Here is a 17240-nt window from a genome sequence, read left to right on the forward strand (position 1 = left end):
ATTCTCCGCCCGGCCCTCCTCCGGGGGAGGGAGTGGTGTGCTTACCATCTCCTGAAGAGCAGGTCCCTCCACCTCTGGGTTGCCCGTCTCAGGGCCTCTGCTCTTTTGCTTGCCACCAGGTTTGGCGGGGGCCTGGACGGGCGGGGCGGCTGCATGCCGAGGCAGGATGTACCTGATGACCTCGGTCTGCTTTGGTCAGCGGAGAACTGCTGGGCAAGTTCTCCACCGTGTCGCCGAAAAGGCCGGCCTGGGACACGGGGGCGTTCAAGAATCGTGTCTTGTCCGTCTCGCGCATGTCAGCCAGTCACAGCCAGAAATGGTGCTCCTGGACCACCATAGTGGACATCGCACGACCCAGAGACCACGCCGTAATCTTCGTCGCTCGTAGCGCGAGGTCCGCCGCGGTGCGGAGTTCTCTGCGAACTTCCGGGTCGTGACCACCCTCGTGCAAGTCTCTCAGTGCCTTAGCCTGGTGCACTTGCAATAACGCCGAAGCGTGTAAGGCAGACGCAGCTTCTCCACAGGCCGTATAAGCATCGCTGGCCAGTCGAGTACCTACAGACCCGGGAGGAGAGGCACGGTTCTCCCTGCCGGCTGGAGGCGGTATTAGGACACAACTGAATCGCAACTGACCGCTCCACCGGGGGACTCCGATGCTGCAGCCGACATCCGATCATCGGGGGGAGCCTCAGAAGAAACAGGTTGTCCCAGCGAGGGTCCAGGAGGGTCCAGCCTGCTCTTTTGAGAGCTCCGCTAGTTTCGAAGTCCCGGCTGGCTGGGGAATCCCCGGAGGGGAATTCCTCACCGTGACCGTAAGACCAGTCCGCCCACTGCCAGAAAAAGGGCGCCCCCGGCTGCCGCCAGAGGGAACCCCAGATCTAGGCAGTGGCACGGGCACTCCGCCCCCTTGCAGGTAACGGAGTCTGGTCCGCAACTCCAAGATGGTCATACCCCCGCAATGGGAGCATGAGTCATCCACGAAAGCCACCTCAACGTGCCCAAACACGAGAGGCAGCGATCGTGACCATCACCCGGCACCAGGTAACGACCGCACCCAGAAACACACGGATGGTACGACATCTTTAAAAAGATGCGTCTTCGCTCGGCTCCAAAGCGAAAAGCTGAATATGCACTGCATCTGCTGCCTACTTATACTCACGCTGTGAGCAGCAGCAGCTGGATGCAATAATCGCATGCCAATGTGCATTGGCTCGTTTAGTTTACACTCGAAGTGGATTGGTCTCTCTAAGCGAGATCCCAATTTCGTCGGTCATCCGACGTGACGTCGAGAGTGACCGACTGAAAGGGAACTCAACATTAGGACAGTTCAATAATTTTATATGCATTTTCAATTATTTTAGTTCATTAATTTAAAGTATTTGGTATAAATGGACGACACACTTTGTGTTTTTTTTTTTTATTGGCAAGGGAAAATACCCATATGAAGGTAAAAATGCACTAGAAAATAATTTCCAAATATTGCTCTTTAATGAAAAAGTTGACGGTGATACAAAGTGATTTTAGGTTTTGATGAAAATGATTGAGTGTGTGAATCACATGTGATGAGGGTTTTATTGTCATAGATGTGATCATGATGGCTGCTTACTGTGTGTGAAAGTTTTTATGGTATTAAAGTTTTAGAGAAATATTATTGATTTGTTTAGTTTATGATTGCAGTAAGCCAAATTCTGTGCATTTTGATTTAGAGTTTAGAATGATTAAATAAGTTAGTTGAGTGACAGAAAGTGAAAGAAGAAAGAAAAAGAAGCGGAACTAGGACAGGATTTCTGGTAGCAGGTGGCACATTTGAACATTTCGTTTTCCGACTATAACCACAGAGCATGTTTGTCTGGCAAGGACATCAGCAGCAGAAGGCTGCGTGTGTGCGTAAGCTTACGTGTGTGTATATGTTTGCGTGTTAAATGCATGCGTGTGTGTTTGCGCTGTGTAAGATCACTTGTTTGGCCTTGCATCTACAGGATCAGTGGTAGTCTTCACTGAGTAAAGTTATGCAGCGAGCTGGGGAATTTTTTAACATATCCCCAATGGTGCTGGGCGGCTGCCTGGATAAATATAGACGTGTTGATGCGTGTCCCTCGCTCGCTCACTCTCGCGCTCAACCTCCAAAGCTTTTAATCAAAAGCAATCTGGAGGAGGGAAGTGGAAAAAAAAAAAGGAGAAAAAATTTGGAATGTGCCAAGATCTTTTGTGTTCCTCGCTCCTGATCCTCCTGCTAAAGGAATCAGCAGGCAGGCTTTCTGTGTGTGTGGAGGAGGGTGATGGATAGCGCTGCTAATGTTTGCGTGTAGCACGGCCCGACCCTCCGTACTTTTCCCCACAGTTCCTGCGAATCTTCCCACAGTGACCACGGTCAATGCCTTTGCTCTGTGGGCATGTGATTACTTCCCACGGAGCTCGCAGTTTCAAGTCTCAACCTCTTGTTTCAACAACACCCACCTTCTGTCAGCTAACATTACTACCTTATATTCATTGTTTGTCTTTACATTTATCCCTGCTAGCACAACAGTTTCCTTTCTGTCTCATTTTTTCAGTTCACACCTCCTCCTGCCTACATTATCCCTTATAGCGGGCTGCCGTTTTGTCTGTCAGACCTGAGTCACGTATCGCAGGGTTTCAGTGTCTCTGCCAGATTAGCTCTTTTTTTGACGCCTCAGCTTTTATTTTTGGTCACCACATGATGAAGAACCCTTTCATCTGTAGCTGTGTAGTCAGGGAAGACAATTTTTATGTGAACTTGGGGTATCACATGTACAGTAATTTGCATAATATATGCATGCAACAATCTATTAGTTTATTATTTTTTTAAATCATTAGAAATGCGATTAATTAGACGAGTTTAAATTTATACATTTTATTCATTAATGATTAATAATAATAATAATAATAACAATTATATTTTTGAAAAATAATGCTTCAGTGCTAATGCTAAAAATGCTTCAGTTTATTAAATAATAATTTAATAGTTTATTAAAATGTATTATTGCATTTTTATTGGTTATACCACATGACATTTTATTGTCATTAAATTTAAAATGTTCGTAAAAATGGAATTAAAGTTAAAAAAAAAAAAAACATATGAAACCAACATAAAAAATGTTCTTTCTTTATTATGGACACAACTTGTCACTGACCCAGAATCAAGGAATGCATGAAATGAATGTCATCCTAATTTCATCTGCCATCTTTTTGAATTTTGTATTATTTTGTTAGATTTAAAATGTCACACACATGTGAAGTATGTAATTTTTTTCTGTCAAAACACTTTCTTATATTTCAGTTTAATATAATAAGTAAACCATTTTTGGATTCATTATTTTTGCAGTTATGTTTAAAATTGCAGAAGTTACACACTTCACCTTCACAAAATTAGTGAAACTTTAAATTTGAAATATGATATTTCTTTTACCCCAGGTAATGTGGGTATGTAACAAGTGCCGAAGGCAACAGGATATGCTTACTAAATCAGGAGAGTGGTTTCCAAGTCATGGGCCCAAGGCTGGAGAGCTTGGGTCAGCAGTGAGTGAACCGGCCATGTGTGGAGATCCCGTTGGGGAGAAGAAGGTGCGCTCTAGGTCTCAGAACCCTCTCGACTCCTCCGTTTCCACTGCCCATGATACCCAGCCACATGCCCCGACCGACCCCAGAAAAGGCCCTTCCACAGGGTCAGCCGACACGCTGTCATCGCGGTCACGCAGTGAGCCTCCACAAGAAAGGTACACTTCAGCCTCTCACTCTCTCAATACAAAATCTAGAAAAGTAACTGTTTCCCAAAATATTTTTTAAAGGTTATAATGAACAAAAAATTATTAAAGTCAGAATTGACAATTCTTACTTGTTTATGGACTATTGCGGTGTTTATTATAAATTATTCATCTGTGCACAATTTTTTTTAGTTCAGTTGCCCTTGTAATCTTTAATTAAAAACATTGACTTCCCTCCCCCTCGCAATAGCATCTCTTCTCTGATGACGTGTGCAACAGTGCGAGAACAGTACAATGATCCCTCCAGCAACCTGTCACTCAAATGAGATCTCAGCAATTGGCAAACAACAACAATCCAACGATCCAATCAATACCTGATGGACAAAATCAAGTCCCACCCTACGTTTTTTCTTGCTTGAGTAGCCGTTTCACTCTGATAAAATAGGGAAGATAATCACTACTTTCATTTTAATGTCGACTTTAATAATTATAAATGGTTTATTTTTTTGCAGTTAAGATGTATTGTTGTAATCACATTTAAATAAATTACCTGATAGCTTTGGATGACACATTTTATTTGTATATATGGTACACTCTTTTTTCTACAATTTTTTTTGATTCCCCAAGAACCTTTCAGTGACCAGTTCTTAAAAGAACCATTATTTTCCTTAGTGTGAAGAACATTTAAATAATCTAAAGATCCTTTTTCCATTAAAAAGAACCTTGTGAGGTTCCATGGATGCCAATAAAGAACCATTGTTTTTAAGAGTGTTTTTACTCTTAGAATATCTTAGATATTCACTACTAGATTTCATCATAGTTTGGGCACTCTTTAGCTGGCCAACTAAACCAGCTAAACACCAGTTTAGCCAGCTAGATCCGGCTAGATGAAGTTTGGCCAGGCTTGAGAACCACATTAAACCAGCTCAGACCTGCAGACCAGTTTAGGCGAGTATTTTCATGACAAACAAGAAGCATCATGACATTGTGTTACTCATTTGGTATGCACTGCGTTGTCTCATTAAAACAACATCCAGTTCTTTTAAATTGGGAAAGACTGTCTGTAAGAATGTCTCTTTGTGATACTGTGCAATTATTTGACCTCTAGAAAAAAGCCACCAGCAGCCTCTGATCAGAATGGCAAGCTTGGGTCAAGAGGTGAGAGGCGGCGAGGCCTATCCAAAATCCACTCCGAGGAGCGAGATACTGGAGAAAATCGGAGAGAAAGTCGAAGACTGATGAAGACTCGCTCTCAGGAGCACGATAGTCCTGAGACCAGGAGAATTGAAGCGGAGCAGAAACCACCCAGGGAACAGTGCAGGACTGACCCAAATGCTTCACATCATCCGCCCAAACTCCGGCCAGCGGAGCCTGATGGACGTATGCATCCTAAGCCGAGGGAGGCAGGGGAGATGGTGCAGGACAACAGAGGTGCACATAGATGGACAGATGGGCGGCAAGCCTCACTGGAGGGCAAGCAGCAGGCCTACGCCCCAGAGAGGACCGCGGGGGGTACAGGTTTGCAGGGTGCGCCTGTTGTGCAGGGTCCTCCACCTAAAACGAACCACATCCCACAGCCGCCTGCCCCAGGGTTCAGGGTGGGCCCTGCCATGCCCGCAGGCCCACCTGAGCTCAGGGAGCCTCAGGAATGGGACAGGAAGTTGCAGCCGAGCCACCTGGACCCTGGCTCGGCTGCGCTGTTGCGCAAATCGAAACGTCAAAAAGCTGAGAGCATGCTGCGCAATGATTCGCTCAGCTCTGACCAATCGGAATCTCTACGACCGCCCCCGCCCCGCCCCTACAAGAGCAAACGGGGAGGAAACAAGAGGCAGATGTCTGTTAGCAGCTCGGAGGAAGAGGCCGGTTCGACACCGGAATACACCAGTTGTGAAGATGTGGAGATTGAGAGCGTCAGTGAGAGAGGTGAGTCAGATGGATACCTGCTTTTGTGTAATTTATAAATTTAATCATGTGTTTGCATAAACACAAACCTCCATGATTCAGAAAAGGAAATCACCATCAATATGAATGTAATATTTAGTTTGATTGATGAATTTAGTGCTTTTTGCAACGGGTTTGCAATGGATTAGCGAGATTGCTTCATTCATTTGCTTTGTGTGCAAATGGCAGGGTTTGCAGCAATGACTGTCCATAAAGGTCCTGCAGGTTTTATACTTTTTTAAATTAATTCATTACATTCTTTCTTGCTTTCTTTCTTTCTTATATGCCACGAGGCTATTGGTGCCGACAAGTTTTATACTTTATAAAACGTACTGATTTTTATTTAAAAAAAAGAAATCATTTGACATGTTATATATACATTTACTTTTTAAATGTTTAGGATTAGAAATCATTCTAAAATGCTGATTTGGTGCTCTAGGAACATTTCTTATCATTATCAATGTTTAAAATAGTTGTACGGAAATTGTTTTCCAGATTTTTTTTTTCAGGATTCTATGGTAAATAGAAAGTTGAAAAGAATAGCACTGATTTAAAATAGAAATATTGTATAAATGTATTTACTGTCACTTGATCTGATAAATTTAATGCATCCTTTCTGAATAAACAGTAGTTAATTAAAAAAAAATAATAAAGATAGATAGATAGATATTTGTGTGTAATAAGCTGAAAACCTAATTTACATACTAATGAATTACTTATCCAAGTCTTAATAACAGTATTTTACAGTGTATCTACAGTGGATATTTATAAAGGAGATGGTATGCGCAGAATAATTGTTCACTGGTTTTGACTGGTTGAAGGTTGGGGTGTGAAGGAGAGGAGGTTATTCACATTGCACTGTGTGCTGTTAGCCTGGCAAACTGACTGAACACAGACTTAAAAGGTCAGTGTATTAACACAAGCCAGGGGTGAAATGTAAACATTGTGAGTTGAATAGGAAAGACAGGCTATAGGAGAAGGAATGAGAGACTAAAAATAGGAGAACAGGACATTGAGAGGAGGTTAAGCAGAAAACAAGCTTGCTCTTATCAGTGCAACAACATTTCATCAGGTTCAACAGAAACGACAGGTAAGAGAATTGACTCTTTCTTCTAAAGAATAGGAACTGAATAATTGAAGTTGACACCTTTAAAGTTAATATATTAGTTCTGTTATAATTTTCTTTATTACAAGAAATTTGAACTTTAAACTCAGTGTTGCTTTTTAGTTGTACAGAACTGGGTACAAAATCTTGAGCAGAGATTGATATTTATTAGATTTGATTTCTTTGTTGTTACCTTGGAAAGTTAGAATTATTAGAAGTAGATTAATACAAATGTGTAACAATACATACTGTATACATAATACATAATGTATGTTGCAATGTGAAACTATGTACTAATGAAATATTTATTTGCTAAGCACTATATTTTGGCGGTCATGTGAATGAGAAGTACAAGGCTTAGATAAAAACCCACACAGGGGACCAATCCACCATGCAACAAGCAATATATTAAACATTTATACCCTTAGACAGCTAATACTTCATGCAGACCTCTTCTTCTTAATATTACTTTATGGCATTTTATTATGACTTATACATGTTTCTTTTGTGAGTTGCTCATTGTTTTGTGCTCATTGTTTTTTTTAGCTGTTAAAACTTTCAGGAGTGATAGTTGAATTTTGTTGCTTTCCAGAGTTTAACATTTTTATTTAGAGTAACTTTTTATAGGATAACCCTGCTCAGAACTGGGTTAGACAGTGAAGAAGCAGCCTTCCTTAAAAAAGTAACCTATGAAGATTCCCTGAGTGACATACTTGTAAGTAAGCTATCCAGGTCTCAAGGTCTCTTTTTCCCCTTATTTTGAACACCTGAACCTTTTTTTTTTTAATCAGATGCCTCACTAGCTGAAGCTACTTTATAAAATCAATACTTTTGATTCTAAAAATTGGATTGGATGAGTCATGTTGTAAAATAACCAGTATTTGTATATATATTAATCTATATAAACATGTGTATGTTTGTGTGATTCTAAGGTGTTTTTAATGATTTTGAGTCAGAAGAGCCCATCCCCAAATCAATATTTAAGTCTTCAAAGCAAATTTGTGGGATTTTTTTGTCAGTTTCATCATTCACAAGGTTTTTTTAAAAAAAAGTATCATATCAATAAAAGTGATGCTTCTCTAGCAAATAGCACTTATTATTTATTGAACATTTATCCATATAAAAGCTACTGGCCAACCGAAAGTACATCACACTTTTATTTTGAACCTTTTAAAAGCTGACTGAAAGTAATTCAAATCTGATGTCTATGGCAACATTTAATTTGTACAATCTATTTTTGTTTTTCGGATGACAATTTGAGCACTTTTCACCATCTCGCATCATGCTCAAGACACCCTATGTGCTCAAACATATCCAGAAAACACCCCAGAAACGCATATAAAGCACTCATCCATATAGCATGCCAACAGTAAATAGAATGCCAATGTCACGGAAAGCGTTTTTGGTGTCAGCATTTGATTCCACTGTCTGGGGACTAAATGTAGCTCTTAAACATATATTCACAAACACTCTTGCTCCCTCTTGCACTGCAGGTGGGTCAAAGCAGAACATATTTTACCGTGAGATCTTGGCTGCAGGTGCCATTTTGGGGCTCAGATATTCATTAAGCGTAAACAGAGTGGGTTTAGAGATGGACTCTGGCTAGTGTAAGGTGGCAGCTCACATAGTCAGCATATGTACTGTACAGTGTATCTCTATGAACTTTTGTGTGTGTGTTTTAGGGGACTGGGAGTGCTGTCCACTGGGCCCCACTGCGTGGCATGTAAGTCATTCCTACATTGTGTTTTAATCATTTAAATTCATCATTCATTGATTGTTCACTGACCATTTTACTTCCATAATGTGATATATTTTTAGAGGAAAATGTAGCGCAGGACTTGTAAATTGACTGATCTGTAAACTGTAAATTAACTGGATGTGTTTGTTACATATATTATGCCACTGTAGCTCACATTGCCAAGGTCATGGGTTAGATTCCCAAGAAATGCATGAAGTTATAAAATGCATAGCTTGAATGAAAATTTATAAATGTAAATGTGACACACCAGATTTGAGCAATACCAAATGCAATTTTGCTAAAACAATTACTAAATAGCTATTTGCACATTGGTTAACATTAGGCCTGTGTGGTCTCAAGTGGAAAATTAACTTTTTGAATAAACCTTTGGAATAAGTATTAGAATGACACACATTTTCTTTGCAATAGCAATTTTTTTTGTTTGCCATCATTTACAAGACGAACAGGAGGGTGAACTAAGAAAGTCAATAGTAAATTTTGTTTTTTTTAAACTTAGCTTTAGAGTAACTGAGAACACTGGTGAGTTGCGTGCAGTATTACTTAGTATAATTGAGATAATATAGTTTTTTTTATATATATATTTTGAAGTTTTTATATATTCCTTTTAGTTAAAGTTAGTAGAGTTATTAAAGTTTTAGTAATTCTTGTGTTGTGCTTTTTTATGTCTATATAATCTTTTTTTCATTTTTATTTCAGTTTTACTATGTTATTTAATTACATGAAGTGAAACTAAATGAAAATGTTTCTGTTTCTGTTAGCTATAATAACCCTGGTTGTGTCTGTGTGTGTGAATGCGCATGAGTGTGAAGGTGAGGTAAGGGTTAGATGTAATGGAATGGTCCTTTCTCTGATGGGATTAATCTCTGCCTTGTTCTCTTTAGCATCCGGTTACATGGCAGCCCTCCAAGGAAGGTGATCATTTAATTGGCCGAATCACTTTGAGCAAGAGAACAGCCATGCCAAAAGAGGCTGGGGCTCTGCTAGGGCTAAAGGTGAGGGGAGAGCAACTTGCATAAACATACGGTATAAACACAAGTTCCACTCCTAAATGTTATGAAAACAACAAGTACACCATGTGTCATGGACCATGTACAAAAAATGAAAACACACACACACACACACACAATGTACTGTCATTTATGAATTCTCTGTAGACTTTACCCATCTTTAAATGATTTGTATGGGTACAGGTGGTCGGGGGGAAGATTACAGAAACTGGGAGACTAGGGGCCTTCATCATCAAAGTCAAGAAAGGTAGTTTAGCTGATGTGGTGGGTCATCTACGGGCTGGTGAGTCCAGAACTTTTCTCAGTTTCTCTCAGTTTTAAATAACTAGGACTGTTAATTGATTAAACATTGTAATCAAGTAAATTACCTTATACACTGATTTAGCAAATTAATCATGTATGGATGCATATATTAGTGGTTCTCAACCAGGACCAGTGCCCACTAGCAAGCTTCTAATGTGACTTCAGATTATTTACAACAAGTTAAAATGACTAAAAATCAAGATTTTGTATATAGGAGGCGGAGCTTTAGAATACTGTTGTGGGCAATGGGGGTCATTGGAAAACCACTGGCATATATCAGTATTTACAAAGAAAAGACCCCAAATCAAGATTTTTCATTATTGTGACAAATTAATAAACACAGACCACAAACGTCTTTAGAAGTCAGTATATTGTTTGCATATTGTCTGCATTCTGTTGCAAAAAACATGAGGTTATATTTCAAGCTTAAATTACTGATGGTAGGGGAAAGACTTGCGTAATTTACTGTGCTAATTTAGCACATTTAATTGACAGTCTTAATTTAATTTAATAATGCATTTAGTCCTCAGATATTTTGAAAATGTTTAATGAGTGTGTTTAATCTGTGAAATTTCTATTTTAAGAATTTAATGGTGGTTGTCCTCAGATGTGTGCAGGAATTGAATGTGACAACACGCATTTTGGCTGTTTGTAGGTGATGAGGTGCTTCAGTGGAATGGTAAATCATTACCTGGGTTAACCAAGAAAGAAGTTTACAATATCATCTTGAATTCCCAAACAGAACCACGAGTTGAGTTAATAGTATCAAGGCCAATAGGGTAAGTCGTCCTTCACACACCTTACTGGAAATCTGACTCTCGGTTAACTAAAGGCAAAGCAGCAAAACCATTTTTAAAGGGGTCATTGCTTGCATTTTGTAAATTATTTTATAATGTTTCCTGGGGTGCACTTATAATCTTAGTCTGGTTTTGTCTACAAAAATGGTCATAATTTAAATACAATAGGTTATTTCTATTTTTATATTCTGTTTCTTGAGGTTAGTTTATAAAGTTAGCAAAGATTTAGTCTTTCTTTACCTAACAGAAGCATCATTGATGTATCATTATATTCATTATGACAGACATGAGTTGTTCATAACACACCTCCTCGGATTACATACAGTGATGACTCATATAGAGGTGAATTGTGACATCACGATTCTCCTGATTTCAAATCCTGGGGTTTTAGTAGTATTTTAGTAATTTAAAAATTTAGTAGTAGTAAATTAGTAGTATTCTAGTATTTTAAAATGGGGAGTTAGTTTTGAAAATTGCATTTTTTTATTGTAGATTAACCTCTTATGTGCAAATATCAAGAACATTTTGATTCTCCATTTCATGACCCCTTAAAGTGTTTATTCTAGTTGAACCAATTATTAAACAAGAGTGTTTGAAGTGTCTACAGGCAGTTGAATAGCTGTGCAATAGATGTTTAACTTTGTATTGTGTTTAGTTCTCACTGTAAGCCATTAAACTCTCCTTTGCTCTGTCCTCCCACTTCTTTAAAAAGATGTATTCATTGATTTCTCTCCAAATACTTGCAAAAGGGTGTATAAATCTTAGCTGCAAGTAAAACACAGTCTAAAGAGGTGCTGTGATTTATTTTTTATTTTTTTTGGACCTCATCTCTGAATTCTCTCTTCATTTGCTTCTGTCTTCTGTCCCTAAAGCCCTTATAAAGAGCTTGTGATGCACTGTAACCTCTGGCTGATGATGTTTGACTTGAAAATATTAGTCAGTGTCCAGAATATTTGGACACCTAAATTGCACATAAATGTCTGCTAAAAATTATATTAGAGCTTTTCTGAAAACAAACTTGTCAAATATTTTAAACAATTTATCGAACATTTTATCATTTCAATCCTAACAAATGTCAAAGACATGTTTGTGCTATATTGCTTCAAAATAAATGACACTATATATGATATTTTGTTGTATAATACAAAAATATTCATACATTATATATGGCTTAAATGCCCAAATACACTAACATTCAAATGTTTAGAGTAAGTTTTTTTTTTGTATTAATTAATTAAATTTTTTTTTTTTTTACAAAAATAAATGAATACTTTTATTCAGCAAGGATGCATTAAATAGATCAGAAGTGGATATAAAGACATTTATTATGCTAAAATAAATGCTGTTCTTTTGAACTTTATATTCTTCAAAGAATCCTGAAAAAAGTGTATAATGGTTCCCACAGAAAATATTAAGCAGCAGAACTGTTTTCAATATTAATAATATTAAATATTTCCTGAGCACTAAATCAGCATATTACAATGATTTCTACAGAATAATATGACACTGATAAATGGCAGCTGAAAATGTAACTTTTCAATCAAATAAATAAATTACATTTTAAAACATGTTTAAATAGACACAGTTATTTTAAAATATTATAATATTTACAATATTATTACTTTTTTACTGTATTTTCTATAAATAAATGCAGCCTTGGTGAGCATAAGAGACTTATTTTATAAACATCTTACCGACCCAAACTTTTGAATAGTAGTGTACTTGACAACAAATGTATGGATTTGTTTTTTTGTTTTTTTCAGTGATATACCACGAATACCAGAAACATCACACCCTCCATTAGAATCTAGTACGTACTGAATTAAATGATTCATGAATCAACTGTGAACTATCAAAATAATGATTTTTTTTATATGCAAACATTATTCTGATGTTTTCAACAACTGTTTTTTCTTGTCCCTCTGCAGCAGGTTCAAGTTCCTTCGAATCACAGAAGATGGAAAGACCCTCTATATCTGTCTTGTCCCCATCCAGCCCAAGTGGTCTTAGAGATGCCCCTCAGCTACTGCCTGGACAGCTGTCGGTCAGTGCATACTTAAGTATGTACATTCACAATGTTGTGCTTAGAGTGTTTGTTTATTCGCTGTTTATGTATTTATGTCTTGCAGGTGAAAATGTGGTACGATAAGGTTGGCCATCAGCTGATAGTGAACGTATTGCAGGCTATAGACCTGACACCCAGATCAGATGGACGACCCAGAAACCCCTATGTCAAAATGTACTTCCTGCCCGATAGAAGGTATATTAGATGTTTCCTGTGGGGTTAGTTTTAGTGTCAAGCAATTTGGTATTGTATCGACTACAGACATTTTTTTTTTTACTGTGACAACCCTGTACTCTACTGGAGACTAGGGAATGGCATTAAATGGCATTAAATTGCATTATATTGATCAAAAGTGACAGTAAAGACATTTAGTGTTACAAAAGATACATATTTCAAATAAATTCTATTTTAATTTTTTTTTCTATTCATCAAAAAAAAAAATCCTGAAAAAGATTCAACAAAATTATTAAGCAACACAACTGCTTTCATTAATAATAAAATAAGAAATGTTTCTTGAGCAGAAAATATAAGTGTAAAACAATTTATGAAGGATCATGTGACACTGAATCTGGACTAATGCCTACTGAAAATTCAGCTTCGCTATTACATGTGAAATCATATTTTAAAATATATTAAAATAGCAATTAGTTTTTAGCAATATATATTTCACATTGCAATAATATTTTGGAATATTACTATTTTTACTTTCTGTTTGATCAAATAAATGCTGCCTTGGTGAGACTTCAGAATACAAAAAATAAATAAATACAAATCTTTTTGAAGAAAACCATTAAAAAATTGTAGATCAAATTCTATTTTTTTTTGTGATATGTGCATCAAGCAGTTTTAATAGTTTGAATGTTCTTGTTGTAATATTATATGTGTTTTACTTTAGCGATAAGAGCAAGAGAAGGACGAAGACAGTAAAGAAAAGTCTAGAGCCCAAGTGGAACCAGACATTTGTGTACTCTCATGTCCATCGCCGGGATTTCAGAGAACACATGCTGGAGATTACTGTGTGGGACCAACCCCGAATACAAGATGAGGAGAGTGACTTTCTGGGAGAAGTATGAAGCATATGTTAACTTTGTCCATTTATTTGCAGCATGAATTTTTCTCTGAAAACATTTGTACAGTATCACACCTGACTGTCTGCGGTTTCTCCTCTCTTTGAACCTAGATCTTAATCGAGCTGGAGACTGCCCTGCTGGATGACAAGCCTCACTGGTACAAGCTGCAGACACATGACGTCTCTTCCATCCCACTGCCGCACCCGTCGCCATACCTGCCCCGCAGACACGGACACACAGAAACACCCACCAAAAAGCTGCAGCGTAAGTGGAAGGCCTCACAGTGGGGATGTGATCTGAAAGTGTTGAATCACTTTGTGTTCAAGTGCTTTTTCTCTTACAGGGAGGAAATGAGTAAGAATGATTTTAATTTCATCTGTCAATCCTGCTGTTTATTTGCAAGCGTTGTGAGCTATCAGCAACTGGATATGTGTCCAATTAAAAAACTCTTCTCCATCACTTGATCTTAATTTGAAAAATTTCTGCTGCCGTGATCAATAGAAAATGTACACAAATATTTGTACCATGAATAGTAATAGTTCATTTGCCTAATTTGCATACAAAGTAGGTGCGAATTATGGTTGTCTAATTTAAATATGCTTGTTGCAGCACTATATCAGCAATTTATAATAATATTCAAAAGTTTGGGGTCAATGAGATGTTTGTTAAAGAAGTCTTGTATGTGTACAAATGCTGCATTTGCTTGATGAAAAATACAGTAAAAACAGTAATATTGTGAAATATTATTACAGTTTAAAATCACTATTTTCTATCTTAATATATTTTAAAATGTAATTTATTCCAGTGATGGCGAAAGCTAAATTTTCAGTATCATTACTCCAGTTTTTGTGTCACGTGATCCTTCAGAAAGCATTCAAATATGCTGATTTTGTGCTTAATATTAGTTTGGCTGATTTGGTGCTGGATTCTTTTTTTTCAGGATTCTTTAATGAATAGAAAGTTGCTAGCTGAATAAAAGTATTAATTTAAAACAAAAATCTTATTAAACCCACACTCTTGAACAGTAGTGTACACTCTGCTCAGTAGCATGTTTAAGCCCCCCAGTGACTGCTTTCTTAGAGCCTCCAAAACTCTAAACAAGTCCCTGATTTTGCTTAAGTGTGAGCAGTATATGAATAAGAGTTTTGCGCTGAAATACTGCTCAATTGTGAGGCATAATCGTTTAGTGAATTCGCCCCCTCAGTGTTTCACAGATTTACCAAAAGCTGAAGAGGTTGTGGGCAGTTCGATTAAAATAGATGAAATATTCCTTCTCTTTCTAAGATGTTAAGTCAAGCCAGAGATATTATCATAATTTCACCATTACTAAACTATATACAAGTAGGTGAAGGACAATCATCAAACATTAGTTAAAAATCTTTTAGGTCAAGGTCCTGGAATACATCCAGTCTCATTAATATGTTTGGCATTGTCTTGCAATAGTCAAGGTTTTTCATGTCTGTTTTGTCTGTACGTTCATGCGGAGGTATGTTTTTGAACCGTGCTGCCTGTGAGTTCGTGTGTAGGAGTGTGGCCCATGGGTACAGTGTATTCACAAGACATATTTTAGTATGCTGTTTTATTGCTTGCCTAACAATGGATTATTCCAACAGTGCTTTGTGTGCATTCGTTTATGTCTGTATCTCCGTGTCTGTCTGTACATCTATCCCTGTGTGTATATCTGTATCTGTGTGTGCAGGCTCGCAGCGTATTACAGAAACTGATTATGATGATGGTATTGGTGTAGTCGCCACAGGTGGGTGGGAGGGGCCAAGGCAATGCCAACCTTGGCACTTCTCTGTACTTTGTGCATTAGAGTACCCCAAAAGAGAGAAGCAACCAATAGCAGGCCTTCCCTTCCTTCGGAAGTCACTGCTGTTGTGCTGGAGACAATGCACCGATCACCGATCATGACACATCTGGCATGTTTCATTCATCCCATACTAATAAATAACTACTTTGTACTATTATGCACTAAAATGAATATAAAGTGGTGCTTCTTCTAAATTGGGGAGACACTTACTATCTGAAATGTGTTCTGTCTCCAGTGCTTTTCTCTGTAGTATAGTAGTTTAGACTTGCAGAATAATGCACACTATCACACATGCATGATCGCAATGGGAAACTGAGGGAAAAGAAATTGTAAACGGGAGGACTGCTTCCTCTTGGTAGTGCTACACATTTTATTTTGCTTCTGCATGGAAGAAGTTAGAAAATGACACGTCTTTGTGTTACAATGCCTTTGTGACATACCTTGACTTCATTCTCCAAACAATATAGGCATACTGCAATTGTAAAAATAGTGGATATAGTTTTATAGGGCAGTGTTTTTTGTTTGTTTGATTGTTTTGTTTTTTATGAACCCCTTTGAATTTTTTAAAAGTTACATTTACATTTTTTTGGACAAAATATTATTACTATGAGTTTAGCAATGAAGTTATATTTATTAGTGGTTTTATTGGAAAAATAACTGGCGAGAAAAACAATTTCTGTTGAAAAAACATACAAACAGAACTCCATGAATTTTTCAGTTTTCAATGCTTTGCTATTTAATGAAGAAGTACATTCTTTGAAAGTGAATGTTTTGCCACTAAGCCAAGATTGTTCTGTTATGTTCTGCTTTGTTGTAAAAATATGTAAAAATGTAATTGTAGAAAACAAATTATTAAATAACCAAAAATAGAAAAATAAATATATATATTTAAAATTTTTGATTTGACTGTTTTGACTGGTAGTGCGTGTGTGTGTGCTTCCAACTGTCAAAAGCACACATTGTTCACACGAGAATGAACAAGGTATTTTAATTATCTGGCATGTTTTGTTAGATATGGTCTAACATATTATGTCAATCATTTTATTTTTTGGATGGGTTCTAACATGGGGAATGTGGTTTGGCAAGGTCAGTGACTGCATGAGCAAAATCTGAATTTTCCAGACAAGCTTTCCAAAAATGTGTCTTTAATTTTTTTTTTTGTCTTTGTGTCATCACAGCTACAGAAAACCGATCAAGAGAAAGAGAACGGGACAGAGACCGAGACCGAGCAACGACATTAGAGGTTCCAGACCAGATCAGGCCAACTCAGTATCGCTCACGGTCCGTGTCCCCACACAGAGACGAAGAGAGCAGGGGACGGTCCCGCCCAGCCAACATCCCTGCACAGAGGTACATCCCTACCTATTGTTAGGATTTATCATTTGCCAAATAATTGTAACCTGCATTAAAACCCTGGTTTCTCTCTGTCTTTCTCTCTAAGGAGTCTGGATGAGGTCCAGCACAGCCGGCGATCTCGTTCCCCAACACGCTACCACGATCGTGCCCGTGTGCAAGAGAGAGATTGCGTAGATGACAGGTAAATAGAAATGTGCGGGCCCAAGCGAGTGTATACAAGTGTGCCTTATTGTGAATAATCACTTCCATGTGCCTTCATTTACTTCCATAAAAATACTGTTTCTGGAACACCATTAAAATGA

At 37.8% G+C, this 17240-nt stretch overlaps 1 protein-coding gene across 7 annotated transcripts in view; it reads left to right on the forward strand.

Annotated features, from left to right (window-relative positions):
* The window catches only part of rims1a (regulating synaptic membrane exocytosis 1a), an 84398-nt gene that overhangs the window by 47261 nt on the left and 19897 nt on the right, over positions 1-17240 (forward strand). For all 7 annotated transcript variants that reach the window (XM_016276872.1, XM_016276874.1, XM_016276877.1 and 4 more), the window contains 13 exons: positions 3433-3734; positions 4831-5645; positions 8451-8491; positions 9409-9519; positions 9718-9817; positions 10493-10616; positions 12398-12444; positions 12563-12678; positions 12764-12894; positions 13595-13766; positions 13880-14033; positions 16761-16932; positions 17024-17119. In XM_016276872.1, the coding sequence (XP_016132358.1) occupies positions 3433-3734; positions 4831-5645; positions 8451-8491; positions 9409-9519; positions 9718-9817; positions 10493-10616; positions 12398-12444; positions 12563-12678; positions 12764-12894; positions 13595-13766; positions 13880-14033; positions 16761-16932; positions 17024-17119 (2381 nt within the window). The remainder of the gene's footprint in view (positions 1-3432; positions 3735-4830; positions 5646-8450; positions 8492-9408; positions 9520-9717; positions 9818-10492; positions 10617-12397; positions 12445-12562; positions 12679-12763; positions 12895-13594; positions 13767-13879; positions 14034-16760; positions 16933-17023; positions 17120-17240) is intronic.

This window comes from Sinocyclocheilus grahami, unplaced genomic scaffold, assembly GCF_001515645.1.
Source record: "Sinocyclocheilus grahami isolate Dianchi unplaced genomic scaffold, SAMN03320097.WGS_v1.1 scaffold106.1, whole genome shotgun sequence".
Lineage (NCBI taxonomy): Eukaryota > Metazoa > Chordata > Actinopteri > Cypriniformes > Cyprinidae > Sinocyclocheilus > Sinocyclocheilus grahami.